Source organism: Diprion similis, chromosome 3 (assembly GCF_021155765.1).
Source record: "Diprion similis isolate iyDipSimi1 chromosome 3, iyDipSimi1.1, whole genome shotgun sequence".
NCBI classification, from domain to species: domain Eukaryota; kingdom Metazoa; phylum Arthropoda; class Insecta; order Hymenoptera; family Diprionidae; genus Diprion; species Diprion similis.
Window position 1 is genome coordinate 9,912,464 of NC_060107.1, and position 16,646 is coordinate 9,929,109.

The 16,646-nt window shown below is 36.7% G+C and overlaps 2 protein-coding genes across 5 annotated transcripts in view; one reads left to right on the forward strand and one right to left on the reverse strand.

Moving 5' to 3' along the window:
* LOC124404231 overlaps nucleotides 1-13,595 on the reverse strand; it is a 37,126-nt gene extending 23,531 nt beyond the window's left edge. Inside the window, exons 1-6 of the mRNA XM_046878203.1 lie at nucleotides 13,334-13,595; nucleotides 7,785-7,962; nucleotides 4,759-4,993; nucleotides 3,321-3,477; nucleotides 2,181-2,380; nucleotides 1,390-1,503 (exon numbers count right to left, since the gene is read on the reverse strand). Of these exons, the coding sequence (XP_046734159.1) occupies nucleotides 1,390-1,503; nucleotides 2,181-2,380; nucleotides 3,321-3,477; nucleotides 4,759-4,993; nucleotides 7,785-7,962; nucleotides 13,334-13,406 (957 nt within the window). The 5' untranslated portion in view covers nucleotides 13,407-13,595. The remainder of the gene's footprint in view (nucleotides 1-1,389; nucleotides 1,504-2,180; nucleotides 2,381-3,320; nucleotides 3,478-4,758; nucleotides 4,994-7,784; nucleotides 7,963-13,333) is intronic.
* The window catches only part of LOC124404229 (RING finger protein nhl-1), a 31,869-nt gene continuing 27,562 nt past the window's right edge, over nucleotides 12,340-16,646 (forward strand). For 2 of the 4 annotated variants that reach the window (XM_046878195.1, XM_046878196.1), the window contains exons 1-2: nucleotides 12,341-12,428; nucleotides 14,535-14,638. The gene's annotated coding sequence lies outside the window, so the exon portion shown is untranslated. Of the gene's footprint in view, nucleotides 12,487-14,534; nucleotides 14,639-16,646 lie in introns of all 4 variants that reach the window. The other 2 variants (XM_046878192.1, XM_046878193.1) reach the window with 2 other exon arrangements.

Genomic DNA, 16,646 nt, shown 5'->3' on the forward strand with positions numbered 1-16,646 from the left:
GGGGAGGCAAAACGGGTTACGTAAGGAAATACTTAGTTTTCGAGGACTCAAATACTCTAAATCTTGTTTATTTTTTTTTTTTTTACTTGTAACCAGAGAAAATAAAAATGATTTTCAAGTGTCAGGGAAAACGAAAATCTTTGAAATTTTTTTTTTATATAAACGTTACGAAGAATCGCTAAGAATTTCGAAAAAAAATTGCTTCACTTTAATCATTCGAAACATCGATGCCACGATTCTGACGATCTAACAATTAGAAAATTTAACAATAGATATACAAGTTATTCTTTACGATATGAGACATTCGTAACTTAACAGTAAGTTAATTGAGTAATAGATGAAAAATTATGTGAGTAATATGCAGATATAACGAATTGAAAAACCGGTAATAAATCTTTCGCTGTCTGTTTTTTAAGAAAGGAAAAAAGTTTCGCTCAAAGAATGAACGAGGGGGAAAAAAATTATGAAATAAATAACCGTCGAGTTTTCATACCGATTGTTCAGCTGTAACTTGCGTCTAGCTCTGAAAAATTCAGCAAAGATGATACCCCGAGTGAAGATTTAGGTACATACAAGTTCGAAATCAGCTGCGCAGGGACTCTCGCTCTTTGTAAATTATTAAAACGAAACACTTACTGTGATACAAAGATATAAGAATATATACCGATAGAAGAAAAATGGTATAAATTTACAAAGCGAAAACCTCGAGACCTTCGACGTATCGTTTCAGCTCGTGAATACACAATTTGAACGAAAGAATTTCCCGTTGGTAAAAATTTATGCAAGCATGTAACGTAGAGGATATAAAGAGAACGGATAAAATGGCGCGTATAAATTTTTCGTTATTTAAATGAGAAAGTAACAATAGTCGATCGAATAACAGCTTGAAAGCTTGTGAGGCGAGGCAGCCTGGATGTAAAACTCAATTTTGAACCAGAACCAGTAGACTTGCGATTCGAGATTTTTGCTTTTGCACCATAATTGAGCCAAGAACGCGGATTTTCTTTCAAAGCTAGAAATGGACGATATTCATCAATGGTTTTAATCGATTCTCAAATTTTATATTTATTTTTAACGATGATGGTGATTTAAAATTTGAAATTTTTTCGCGTTCGATTTTCTTTTTCACAATTGTAGCTAAAATTTCTTAAATTTTCTCGCTTGTTCTCATCGTCGATGTTTCAATGTTTTCAGAAGAACATCCATAGTTCAGTGATAAGGAATTGAAATTTTCGATGTTTTTTACTAAAATCGTCTATCAACTCGAATTTCTCCGGTCAATAATTTCGGTTTCCGAGAGCAGTCTCTTCTACGGTAACTAATCTGGCAATTTCCTTTTTCTTTTCTTTCTTTCATCTTTCGCCACGGTAAATATAGAATTTAAATTACTTGATCGGCAGTTTGAGACCAGTGTTTGTACAAGCTCCGATAAACCACTCCTTGATGTCTGATTTTTCTGATCAAGTCCATCATCTCCTCCTCGGTTCTGGGTATCGGTATTTCCTGTACAGTAATAACGAGAAAAAAACGATGTTAAATCAGATAACGAAATTTTTGAAAGATTTCCACTCATTTCTCACGTTACACCTGATTTTAAATAATTTCCGAGCGTTCTAAGGAATTTTTACAAAATTATTAGAAATCAACGAAGGTACGTGCTGAGAAAAAAATCGTCTATAGATATAAAATTGCTGAATCGAAACCATTTTCCTTTACCCACAAAGATCAGAATGATTTCCGTGATTTCCAACATTCTTAAGTGATTTTTAGTGAGTTCCAATACGATCTTCGTGACTTTTATAAATTCCTCATTATTCCAAAGAATCTTCCATTGACTTGTCAAAAGTTCATTTGCGTTACGATTTCATTCCCAACCCTTAAATACCAGACTTTCTCACGTAAGGATCCTTCAATAAATTTCTAAAATAAATGCGAAGGATCGTCCTGATTGCCGGTAGAAAATCCAGCTAGCTACGTCTCTTCCGGAATGAGACTTTGTTTGGGTCTCCAGAGGTGGGAGCGTGACGAAGGACCGTCTTCGAACCAATAAACCAGACGGGACAAGCAGCTCCGAAACTCTTCGGGCTTCGATGTAGATGGAATGCGGGGGTGCGAGGGAAACGTCCCCAGGACCATCGGCGAGGAGCGGGACGAGGATTGAACAGGGAGGAGACACTTACGTCGGGTTGTCGTTTAGGGGGTGGCTTCCACTTTCCGGTATGGGAAAAGGGCTCCCAGCGAACCCCGAGCGGCCAAAACCCTTCCTTGTACTCGATTTTCCGTTCCAGTTTACCCTGCTTTTTCACCTTTGTCTTTGTCTTTGTCTTTGTCTTTTTCCCTTTGGCGGCCTTTTTCGTCACCGTCTCGCCGGCCTCACTTTCTGGAGATAAAAAATATATCGTGAAAATAGAACAAATTGCTGGGTTCATTTGACCTACGGATATAGGTACGCAGTAGACCGAGGGTCTTGGATATTAAGACCTGCAGCCCAAGGAGATCTGTAAATCACGGATAGAGTCCACATTCTCTGCAGAAGGGTAGGAAACGTGAGGAAATGTTACCTAAAAATGTCGCACCCTTCTTCCAAGGCTCATGGAGGAAGAAGTCACGTTTTTTTCACCGATTTAGTTTTCATGAACGATTTAAATAATCGAGTCGATTTCTTTAAATTATTATCTTAAATCCATCAAGTATTTGTTGGAATTATCATGTTCAAAATCTACGATCAAGATTTCTTTAAAAATACAGAAATCGAAACTACCGGAATTGCGTGGATGTTTCGTTTGAAGTTGATTCTGAATTATTGAATATCTATCAGATTCTCAACGATTCTGAATCGATTTGAAACAAATCTTGGACATCTAAACTTTTGTTACAATTTTAGTACTTTCTATTTTCGTAATTCTAAAAAAGAAGTGATAATTTGATGAACACTTAATGAACAGCTATATTCTAATTCTTTCAGGCTAACCAACCGCCTTCAGCAGCTGGATAGTGTCATGAATATGTCAAGCATATCAGAAATCAAAGCGCGAAAGCTTTTGCAAGAACTGATGGGATAATGGATTCATGTTTGTTCTTAAAAAATCACAAAAAAATAAATACCAAATACATAAAAACTATTAAAAATTTAAACAACGCTCAAAATCAATCCAACGTATCAGGTATTAACCAGCTGATAGACTATTCCAATAACCTCGATACCAAAAACAACCAAAAAGCAGAAGTCAGAATGTAAGACACTTACAGCTTCTCCTTAAATTCGCAACAGTTCCAGTCACCTGATTGGCTAAGCTTGCTACCTTCTCTCAAAATTGCACCTTCACCTGGATTTACCGCTGATTCCTCGGTGTCTCCAGCCTCTTTTGACGTCTCTTCTACGTTCGGAGTGGATTCTGGTTCAGGTGAAGTAGAGCTGACTTCCGGTGGATTCTCCGGTTCACCCTGGCCATTGTCAACTGCCAAGGCATCTTCTTTCTTCGGAAATACAAACAGTTAGAATTTTATTGTTGAAATGGTTGTCTTCACTTTTAAGCTTGTGTAATATGTAGTGGAAAGTGTTAGGATCTTGTCAAGAGGCAAGTCAAACAGTCGAACGTTATGTTTACGGTTCCAGATAATTCTCTTCGTTATTCTTTGTCATTATTATTATTATTGTTATTACTTCTCGTTCTCCAACTCTATTTCAGGAATCTTTTCTGGACAGCACCTCTCGCGTAAAATATTGCCTTGCGTAAGTTGTTGTCTAGTTTTGAATCGGCGTTGGCGGTCAGTAGAAGATGTTGGAAGATCTTACTCGAATTCTAAATAAACTCTACGAGAAGCTGTGACGCGTTTTACTCCGATTCAATGTCTCAATTTAACCAGCCGATACATACTAGTCTCCTATATCATACTAGATTCACTAAATTCACTAAAAAAAACTAATTATTACTCAAATTCTAATTAGTCATTTAAGTATAGTCAGAAAAGATGATGAACTTTGTATGGGGAAAAACAAGTCATGTGCATAATCAGCAGAGAATTGGAATTTGGTACATTCTGAACCCAAACTCCGGCGTTTCTGTTACTTTACATAACTATCGAGCACATCTCCGATTCCCCAAGAGTGTTTCTAACTACTTACATTAGAATGAATCGTTTAAAAAAATTATTTCGATGTTATATTAGTTTACTTCTTTTTGTATCGCTGTCAGATTTAAATTTTTTTCGGTACTTGTCACAAATTTTTCAAGCACAATAATCTATATGTAGGTATACTATATTCTGAGAACAATTTTTAAAATGGTAGTAGATAGAGTTCTGGTTCTGGATACAGACGCGTTACCGACGCTTCGCTTAGCCAAGATACAAACTTCATCGATCATCGGGTTATTTCATTGCTCTACCTTACCGGCAATTCACCCTACCTTACCAAAGTTTCCTCCCTTATCAGTCAAAACCCCTCGGTATTGTGCTCTGTTTTACCATAGTTTCAACCTTCATCGGTCAAAATCTTGAAATTGCATCAGCGAGATGCTTTCTTCATTGAGTAAGATCGATGAATTTCACCGGATGAGGGTTAAAACTATGGTAAAGCAACGTAAATTACTAGTAAGATAGATCAACGAAATGATCGGATGATCGATATAATAAGTCTATCAGAAGGGATATCCCCTCATTCTCGAACATTCTACAAAAAGCTTTGTGTCTTGGCTGAGTCAAGTGTCGATAACGAATCTGTATCCAGTACCGTCACGACTTATCTGCTAACGGTACCTCAAATTCTTCAAAGAGATCATCTCCATGCTCCAATGTCCCATTTTCATCCCCCTCCAAAGCGGCAGAGGCACGTTGAAGACGGTTGCTGATTCTCGCTGTGAGTCGAATCTGGGCCCGTAACCACCATTGCCAGTCCTCAGCTCGTTCTCCAACTTTGGTCAACCAGGCAGTCCACACCCGGAGCTTTTCGGATGGTACGGCATACAGACGTGTCATGGCGTCGATGGCCTTCCTGGACAAGTTGAAAGTTCATGTTCAATTTATTTGTCTGTCATCGTGTGGCCAGTAACTTCCCTGAATGAGGTATCGATCACATAGATCATCCTCTTATCCATCAGACGCAAAAGCGTTGCGCAGTCGATGAATTGGATGTTGGTTGAAACTTTTTTAGTACATCGAGACAGCGCGAGATGGAAACTGAGACTCAATCAACGGTACCGCCGAAGTGTGTTGAATATATGTATAGTAATATTCTTGTGAAAATATCGGCGAAGGTTGAAGGAGGAACGCGTTTCTGTATAGATAGGCGTACGCACAAGATCATATATTTATAGAATGCACCGGCTGACGGAAATTTCGTCAGCCTACATAAGCCAAGGTTGGATCTCTCAACTCTGGATTCAAGATTTCAAGATTAGATACTCTGGCATCGAGCCACTCCAAGTGACGCTTGCACATTACGATACCACTAGGACTAGTTACGTCTAACAATTTTTCCACCTTCATTACAAGGTACAAGATCTTCCATGTCATAAGATTTCATGAGCTTAATTGAAAACTTGACAGTCAAGAGAGAGAGAGAGAGAGAGAGAGAGAGAGAGAGAACGGAGTAAGACAAAGTCAACTAACTGATACAATATCGCATATTTCTAACACCTGCGAGACAATCACTTATAAAATTACGCGTTTAAAGCGAAAAGCTTTAACTAACCTGACAAGAATCAACTCATACTTGGAAAAAAAAGAACTTTAAAGAGAAAGGAGCCATCGATCTTGAACTCAATTTCAATCCAATCAACCGCGAACGCTGTTACGCATCTCCTCGTTCAATTATCGCTGTAGAAAAATCGATCAATCACTAATTTTCTCCAACTTCCCAGAAAAATCTCACGATGAATTTCTCGGCCAAGTTGGAAAACGAGACTAAATTCGAACGTTTAGAGATATTTTCTGGTGAGCTTTTTCCCTCTGAAAAGTATGTTCTTTGTACTTTCTACCGCACAGTATCGAGACAAGCACTGCAGGATTGCAATCCTGCGGTATTGAGACCAATTTTTCCATGATTGGTCTCACGGTTACGTGAACGCTTCGAGTATCCGCACCTACATGATAGGTACGTAAAAATGGCAGCAGTTGAAGCATTTTCCCGTTTTAAGGCAGGCGGGATTTGCGTCACTCGACCTACAGACCCACCTACGTGGGTAGAAGCATGACTGGTAGTTATACGCGTACAGTTTCGGTCTAAATTTACCGATTAACTAAACACGAAGACTATTTCAACTGAACCAGAGCTCTCGAGTCCATCCGAAGCGAGTAGTGCAGCAATGACATTCATGAGTATCGTTGTTGTTAATATTATTATTACTACAAGCCTGCGGAAGTGGGAATTTAATTTCCAGGGTTAAGTAAACGTTAGATTCGAGATTTTTTCGAGCACGGGGTCTAAAAATACGCGTGAGAATATTGCGAGAAAATAAACACCTACGCGAATCCGGTATACATATATATAATGTACAAAAAAAAGTATAGATATACAAGTCGATATAAAATATCAACTTTTTCATTTCACCGTATATTTTTCGTCCCATCTAGAAATAGAGAATAGAATTTCAGAAGCACGTATCGGAGCGATGGAAAAACACTCGCAGGAGCGTAAAAAGAAAAATGTGCAGAAAATACGCGTATTCCTGTTTCTCTATTTTTAATGTCGCGAGCAGGGAAACAAATCGCCGTTTACTTCGATCGAAGGTAGGTACGTATATTCGAAAGAAGTGGCATTCTTCCTTCGGCAAAGGCTTGTGAAAAGCTCCGAGCTTCTCCTTTTCTCCCTCGTCGCTCCGTTTCTCCACATCAAGCCCGACTTTTTCCAATCGTCCTTTACCCTCGGAAAGAATTCTAAAACTGCATTTAGGCCAGGGCCGCACGTCTGTCTGTCTGTCTGTCTGTTTTTTAGTTTAACGTGTTTCGCTTGTAATCCTCTCCGCTTACTTACAATTAGCCGTGCGTCTTTTGTAATGACGCAAGCTTAAAAAGGCACATTCGAGTAGAATATTTTAAAAATCGATTTGCGTGTGAATTGCATAATGAAATTCAAAGAATTGTAGAAGTTGCGATTCGCCGAACTTTAATCTCGATCATCTCGAAACTACGTTTCCGAGTCCGTACCTAGGATATCTCGAAAACGACACGACTAATTTTTATCAAATTTGGAAACAATGTTTTTGTACATTTTGTCTCCGTCGTTACGTTACTTTTTTTTGTTAAATTCAATTGTCCATTTATTTATGGTCCAAAAAAGGTGTTCAAAGACCGGAAAACGATCGTTAAACTCGAAACGTTCACCGTTTCGTTAATAGAAAATAAAAATTCCCTACGCAGCGAACTACTCAATATATTATACTTCAAAATCCTGTTGGAGTATTTTGTTTTAGATCAATCGACTGTCCAAAATCTTAGGCACCGCAAACCGTGTCAGTGTGAAACATGTTTTACACCAGCCACTGTAACAACGCTACGAGTGAATGAATTTTGATGAATAAATTACTGAATACACCTTAATGTATAAACTTTGAAATGTAAAAGAATCGGATGGAATCGAATAAACAGTTTTTTAGATGAAAATTCTGGAAATTCTCCTACTTCTCTAGCCATCTATACTCGGATGTGCCCCCTTAATGGAGCCTCGCATGATCTCGTCAATTTGCCTAATTCCTACGCACCGTATTTCAAACAGCTACAATACCACGGGATGATCAAAGCATCCAAATTTATGGAGCACACAGGCCTGGTGAAAACGGGCTTACTGATCAGGCTGGATGATCCTGATTCCCAGCTGCTTTTCCGACTCGGTTAAAACCAGCTTCGTCTTCTTCGTCTTTGAATGCTTTTCACTCTTCTCCTTCGCTTTTGATGACTTCTTAGTTTTTTCCTTCGCGTCTCCCATTTTCCAAGTTTGCTTTCTCTCGTTTCTGGCTAAGCTACCTGAAAAAAGCATTGTTTGCAAAATTAGATACATCATACCTCAATTTCGACTCGGTTCTACAACTTTTACAAACAAATACGATAGTCTAAATATGCGAATAAACATTATTTATTGCAAAAATATGCAGAGCCGGTGATTCTGATCCAGTGGAATGAGTTCCGGAATTTTTACATGTCGTTTGCAGGATTTCGAAGCTCATTTTTATACAATATACACACGTCTACACCCACTTCATGTATATATCTACAACTGTGTGTATCCTTAATGTAATAATATGTTTGCTGTTATTTTTGGCGAGTGGTTTGCGCAATATATATATACATACATGTATATAGATATACGTAATATACTATAGACTTGAGATGCAATAATATGTAACTGATTTCCGATGTATACATTGGAGTATTATTATTTCTTGAGTGGGGACTCTAAACATTTCAACAAACAATTCACTTTCTTACGAGAAGTTCAATATTTTATTATATGCAGTGCAAAATTTCATATCTACTTTCCAAAGTTTTCAATTCTCACCGTCAGAAAGGAGTTACTTTATCTTCGACGAGGTAAAAAAATTTATCACCGTAACTAATTTTCTTAGTTTACAAGTTTACACCCTAAACAAATTCCGTTTTTACACTAATAATTAAGAGCTCGATATAACGTATGAATCTAAACAAATCTCACAAATCATCAGTTGCATTAGGGAAAAAGAAAAGAGCTTTGAATTAGACCAAGTTTTTGAGTTAGATGGTAAATCTGAATTTCGCTTCTTCAGAATTGGAAATCTTGAGTCACTGGTTACTACCTAGTCATTCTAATCAGCGACACTTTGAAAAATCAAGATTTCGAACAATTCATCTTTCGTTATTTTGTTTTCACATGTTTGAAATTTTGCTACATCGGCCATTCGCAATATTGACGCTTCCAAATTTTGACCCCCACCCTGAAAAATTCAGATCCGAGAAAGGTCTTCTGCGTTGGAATTGAAACGACGATAAAATCTCACTCGTAGTATTTCAAGGTTCTACGATGACGTAAACGGCGGGGAAATTGCAATGTTGTGAAAAAAATAAGAAAAACGAGAATCGCCGGAATACGAGGTACTTTACGGGTCACGACCCCCGGTTTACGTGGCTCGGCACTTATTTTAACCCCGAAAAGTTTTCGGCATGCAGACGGAACCTCGAAAAAGGTGAATATAGGTAGGGTGTAACGTTTAGCACCGAGTAGCACAGCATACCAAACCCTGTCAGAGACGTTCTTTGAGGCGGTCAGCTTTGTTGTTGCGCTGCTCTTGCCGTCTACTTTTTTTTCCTCTGAATATATAATGTCCCTGAAATGGAGCATAGGTAACGAGGTTACGTGCGGAGAATAGAAAAGCTCACCTTTTCGCCGTTTTCCTCAACTCGAAGATCAGCCTTGCAGGTTACCTTGCATCAAGTTGCGAAACTTTTTTACTCATACGATTAAGATGAAGACAGTTGGGATCGCTACGAACGATTTCCACATTTTTTTTTTCAACTTTATTTTTCTTCTTTTCACATCGCCGAAACTCGATTAGTCTCCTGCAGTTTCTTTGATTTTGAATTTAGAAAACTTTTAAATTTAGACCGTCGAGAATTCTTGCCGAAAATATTGTCAAGCAAAATAACCGAACCGCGTTTTCTTCGCCGTCTCTGATTCTCGCACATCTATTTACGTACATATTATATATCGAAGTACCGATAATCTAATGATTTCACTGTAAAATCAGATTTCGAAAATTCAGTACAACAAATCCAATCAGTGATCCTGAAAACCCCTGCGTGATTTTTTTTACCATATTCAATAAAATTTCAAATTTTCCTCCACCATATTGGATCCACCATCTTGAATCTTTGAAATACGAAATCAGCGACTCGAAAAACCGTAGAATAAGATCTGGTTATAAAAATTGACAAAGCACAATAACATCTGACTCAAAGGGTTGATAATTAATTCGGCAACGCGATAACTGAACCGTCGATCAGCTGTCACCTTTCAAATCTCCCGCTCTTTTCTTTTGCGAGGTTAGGTTTGAGCCGGTTTTCTATAGCTGGCTTTGGCACAACGAGTCGATATTACTCTTCGCAATTATAAACTATCCTCGTATCCTAGGCAGGCTTTAGATATAGATAATATGAGTATATATGTATACATAAATACACGATGCAGAAGAGCCAAGAGCAAAAAGAATCACTTACTTAGACACCGCGGGCATCTTACTCACCATGATGAGCGTAATAATAGCTCACAGTGAAAATAACCGACAGGGCTGTATCTCGGCGTAAAATCACCTGCGCAATTTTCACCCTGATTCCCGCAAATCGTTTGCAATTATTTACAAGCCTCGTCGTTTCGCAGCTGCCGCAGGCCGCTAGTTCTTTACAGAGAGTCTTCGATCTGACTCAAAGTGTTGAAGCTTGTAGAGCGTTTCTTTACCTCCATCCGAGCTTCGAGGTTTGCTGAGTGCCACGAGGGATTGATTTCTGTCGCTCTTTCGGTTCGAGAAAATTAAACGGATTTTGAGGTTGCAGGAATCTCACTCCCTCTCTCTCGCTCTCTCTCTCTCTCTCTCATTTTCTTTCTCTTCAACCCTCCGAGGCTAGACGGCGCAGTTTTTTATTCTGCTTAAAAGTTTTCGTTCCTATTTTCTCTCTTGTTTTTCTTTTTCATTTTCCCCTTTCTCTCTCTCTCTCTTTCTCTTTCTCTGTCGACATGTCTCAGCTCCACCACCATCAAGTCACGAAGTGCAAAGTTTTTAGCTGGAATTGTTTGAGAATAAGAGACACGGAGCGAAAGAAAAGAAAGAATCTTTCTTGTGCGATTTTAATGCAACGAATAAGAGAAAAAAAGAAAGAAAAAAAAGAAAAAGAAAACATAGAAATATTTTCATATCAAATTAATACAAACATTCTCTATTTATTATTATTGTTATTATGATTATGTTTTGAAGACCAGTCGTTTCGACTATCGGTCCGATAGTTCTAGTGTTGATCCGCCTGATTGAGGTTGACGATAAATTAATCCCCAGATGATCTAGCACTCGCTAAAATGTAATGTGCTGGATCTGTGGTGAATGTTAAATGATAAAGCAAAAAAAGTGCAAGCGTTGTGTGTACTTTTCCAAGTCATCATTGAAGAGCGAAAATTATGGTATTCCGAAAAGCCTTGTGAGTTCGCTTCGTCTCATCATGTATATACAAACCTTATCAGGCGAGGATGAATATTATTACGCCCTCAAAAGTGGCGTCTGAATGCAGCTGCTGAGTCTCGTAAAGCCAAAGAAACAAACTTCAATTACCCTCGGTGGCAGAAAAATCATCCCTTAGACTTTAGGGAATAATTGAAGATACAATTACGAAATAAATAAATAAATAAGTAAAGAACAGGCGTCAAAGTAGAAATGAAAATTTCAATTTCGCGAAATACTGCAATGATAAAAAGAAGAAAATAAGTCGTTATCAGCATATTTTGAAGAAAAATTTTCAACAATTACCCCTAAACTTAAGTGATTCAGTTCTGAAAGGTTTAAATAAAGCTGGAGAGCAACAATCATTATTTATCTATTACATTTATTTGATATGATTCTTTTTGATTGAATCCGATTTTTTTCAACTGCATAACAATGCGAACATTTTCGTGATGTTACTCCATTTTTCAGAATTTTCTAGTCAGAACTGTAAGAAAATAAATGGTCTATCCAAAGTTGACAATAAAATCCTATTATTCCCATCTATTTGTCGATATGTCTCAGAACTATTCCAGCCATGATGATTAAATTAATTAAGCTCAACTAACTATTTACATATGGATTTTCAAAGCAAAATGTAAAATATTGTGCTTTTTATAGAGTATAATTATGCGAATTTTTTCATAACGGTAGAAAAATTTATACACCACAAAGTATTTTTTTTTTTCAAAGAAACATGCGGTGAGGAAAAATAGAGTTTGGCATTAAAAAATTCGAGAAAATTCTTCAATGAATGTTGAAATGTTTTCAGACTTTTCGATCACCTCTTAGTATTTAAAAACTGCAAAAAAAATTAAAAAAAAAAAAAATGTTTTTCCAGCGCAAAAACCGTTCTGAATCGAGGTAAACAGCTGTTATTTTGCATAAAATATTTTTTCTTTCTCTTAGGCTAGAAACTTTTGAAAAAATCGCTGCCACAAAATTCAGCGCGGACAGATCGACTATTTCTTCGCAATTGATTCACTATTTGTTTTTGATTATTATTCACAATCAGGGATAAAGAAAAATGAGAAGAAGAAGAAAAAGAAGATAAAGCGGCAGCGGGAAAAGCGCGGGGGTTGGAGGGCAGGGGATCGTCGTAGTATATACCTAGTGAAAAACGAGGATGGAAAGCCGGTCTAGGAGGCCAGAAATAACTAAGGGGTCGAGACATTCACTCTGGGACGGGCGGCCAACCGGCCCGGACGAAACGCGGTGCGTCCCACCCTGGAATTGAAATTTGAATAACCGTTTTCCTCCGTTTCGTTCTTCAGTTTTCTTTCGTCTTGTTTAAATAGTTTTTTGTTGTTTTTTTTTGTCGTTTTTCTTTCTTTTTTCCACCAAATTTCACTCCCGTCTCTCGTCAATTCGCATATTCTCATCATCTCGTAAAGTTTCTTCGATTATTATTATTATTGTTGTTATTATTATTATTATTTTATACCTCATTGGCTTATAATTCCTCCTATCATCATTATTCGTTCAATTTATTTTTCACCCCGCATATCGTTCGTTATATTATCTTCCGTATGGTTTGTGTCTCTAACAAGTGTTAATATATACGCCACCGACGAAAAAAAAAAAAAAAAAAAAAAAAAAAAAACCGCAAACATCACCTGCACCGTCACCTAAGAATCGGTAATAATCGAACAACCCAAGGCTCAAGGATTTATCTTCAGGACCTTCTGCGTCAAGGATACACGTGACCGGATATCATAGTGAAATCGTGCTACAGCTACGGTGTTTGTTATCGTTGTTTTTATTTTTTATCATTTCTTTTTTCTCTCTTTCTTTCTTTAATTTTTTTTTTTTTTTTTTTTTTCCTGTTTTGTTTTCTTTACTTTTCGCCAAATATTTGAATCCAACGGAAAATTTAAAGATAATAAAATTCAAATGCAATCTTTGTTTTAATCTAACGAACAGCGTTAAACTACAACCGTTTGGTGTAAAAGCGATCATAAAATTTGCGAGGCAGTCTGTGACCCCGTCATACTTTTAATACGTGAACTTGTTTTTTCTTTTTTCTCCCCTTTTTTCTCCCTCTTCTCGTGGATCGGTAGGTATAATTTTAAGTGTTAGATAATCGTAATCTGCATCGGCATCTTCCACGTTACACTTACCTACACCACCAAAGCAATGTATACGAAAATGGCTCGTGCAACTCTGCTCTCGTCTCGTCTCGTCTCGTCTCATCTCGTCTCTCGGTCGCAAGTATCGTGCTCTAATATAGCCTGCCGAATCCTCTTCTACTACTTCTGCGTCCCGGTGTCCAATTACTTGACCGTTCCCATTCCTTTATTCGTGTCTAATATTTTTTTTTCACGTTTTTTGTTTGATTTTTTTTTCGAAATTTTCTTCTTTTTTTTTTTTTTTTTTTTTGTTGCACATGTGTTTTTGGATTCCACCCTTAAATCGTTCTCCTACAACTTGTGTCCAAACCGTGTTCAAGTAAACGAAATGAGTTGAACCGAGGAAAGAAAAAAGTCCCGCGTTAACGGTGAAGAATAAGAAGAAGAATAATAAGAAGAGAATAAACCAGAAAAAGAAAAAGTAAAAGGATAAGAAATCCATACCGTACGGTATGACGTTAAAAAAAAAAAAAAAAAAAATCACGGTGACGGTGATCGGTGACGGAAATGCTTGAGGGAAGATAAACGGAGAGAAGAAAAGTAAAGAAAAACCGAAGAAACGTATAAAAATAATCTAATCTAAATATGTAATCATTTAATCAGTAAATAATCAATCACGCTCTCCGGTTGGTTAATACTTTCGATTCCTCTTCAAGGATCTACTCTTCCTGACTAAATACAAAACCTGTGTAAAATATACCTATAAATAAATGTGTATACATTAAATACATAATTATTTATATATATATATATACACACCTATTAAAATATGTATACTGTACACAGTGATACCGACAGAATTATTATATAACCCTCGTGAAATTTGTTTTAATGTATTTCCCTTATTATCCTAATTAATATCCTTCTCCTTACTTTAATCCAACCGCGTGAATATTAGGGCTGAAAATGCCTCAAGATAAAACACAGCGCTTGAATCATCCCCCCCCCCCCCCCCCGCCCCCCGCCCTTCACGCCATCCCCTTCATCCAAACCGCAGGGCGGATTTTCATTTTCAATTACCTCTCTACGCAACGTTGTCCTTTTGTTAAGTTGATGTATTATTGCACGTTTTCATAATTAACCAGTTGTATAATTTATCGGGTTCAATGAATGAGATGGTTCGAATTTGCATTCGGCCGCGTTCGGTACCGAAGAAAGGGTGAAATTATAGAAAAGTGTTTCGTTATTGCAGCTGGTACAGCGCTCGTTTTTGGTGGTAGAAAAGTGCCATCGTTGGGGCCCTACTAAGGGGGCCCCCAACGCAAAGAGGTCGCCGAAAGGCGAAGTGAAATACAAGTAAGTCACAGCTGTCGTTTACTTTTTTATTCATAATTACTTGATTCAGTCGATCACATCCGAGGAAAAAAAAATTCATCTATTATACTTGCTAAAAGTTTACAATTAAACAATTATATATTCACTGGAATTGTAGTTGGTCAACGTTTAATTAGAAATTTCTCGCTGCGCGAAGACGATTCGATGTAAAGTTTTTTTTTTTTTTTTTTTTCCGAAAATTTCCTGCTTAATTTACATCGTTCCTAATTCTAATTTTTTTTTTTTTTCTTTTTTTTATTCCCTATTCTTCTAAAAATATGTCAATCAGCGTCATTTGCTAACGAATAACATTGATTCACAATTGTCAATGATGAACGGAAATTAGTTTAAAAAAATTCTAGAACCTTCTCTTTAATTTATTATTTATACTTTGACGATATGTTGAATTTTTGAAAAAAATATTTACACGTAATACAACAATTATTGCGAAACTGTGTTTTCCTTATTTATGGCGTATTCTACTTGGTAAAATATTCGTCGGTGTGTTTTGACTAATCAGATCAGTCTTTTTAATTGCCATTTGCTGAAATATTTAATTTTTGAGCTCTTCCCGCGCTTTCCCGATGACATCGTTAAATCGCTGATTCGTTTCTCGATTCTTCTGTCACTAAATAATTCCAATCCTCTCGCCAATGGCTCGCTGCCAGATTTATACGTTACGTTTACGAGTGAGTCAGGGATTTTTACGGAACTTAGTTAATGTTGGCCAAAAATTTCACTCGATAAAATGAAATAATACGGAAAATTATTGAGATTTATTAAAAAAAAAATAAAAAATAGTAATAACAATAATAATAATTATAATAATAATGATTCAATGAACTTTTAGCGAGTCGATGTGCGGATTAATAATCACAATTTCCGCAGTGGTAGGCGATAATTTACATCCAAAAATTAATTACTCATGAAGAGATTTTATCCGCGAAGCGCGGCTGCAGCGACGACTCGACAAACTTGAATTATGTAATGACTGATAATAATACAAATACAAATCGTGAAAAGCTATTGTCTGCTTCCTACTGGCCGTTATTCATTCGCTTTATCTCCGTTAATTCTTGACTCCATGAAATGATTTTGCTGCAAGCTGAGTTACGAGTCAACTAAGTTGTATATTTGTACGATATATATATATATATATGGGAAATTACGTACTAACACGACCAACGGCTGACCCTCAAAATTTCTGATTTTATTTAAAAAATTTTGAACGATTGTCCCAAGTCTAAAACAGTATCTCAAATTTTGTCAGATTTTTTTATTCAACTGCTCCATTATTTATGAATATTTAAAATGATTTGTGTCTATTTTTTTGGCACATCCAACTTTTTTTTATCAACTTCTAGTCTGGAAATGTTTTAAGTCAAACATGGAAGTCCTGAGATTTTTTTGAGAATTTTCAGACCGTCTAAGCAACGTTTTAGTTGATAAAAAAAATTGAAGATTTGGAATTAAGAATCTCAAAAAATCCAATGAGCTTTTTCAGAGTTGGGACAAATGCAGAAAAAAATTTTTCTCCCCGATCTTTCCGTTTTTATTCGTTAAATAAAATGATAGTTGTTTTTCTTTTTCTTTTTGTTTTTACAACCTTTAATAATTGTTCGTTTGTTTTTTTCTCTTATTAGCGAAATTTGGTATAAAGAAATTATATTGTTAATTATATCAGTTTAAATGTCGCTTTTTGAATAGGCAGTTTGACCGAGTATCGTGCACGTCTAGATTCTCGTTTACAATAAGCTTGAACAACGGGACAGAATTTTTTTTACATTATTGTCAAAACTTCGAAACACCTGGAAATTCCTCTGCATTATTACGCGATACATTCTTTGCGGAAGGAAAAAAAATCATTGAAGACATTACGAGAATTTCCACTTCAATTTCCGGGTTTATCGAATTCCTAAAACGAGAGAAAAAAAAAGAAGAAATTTGTTATGTTACCAAATACGAGACGTATTTTTTCGCTTTAAGATGA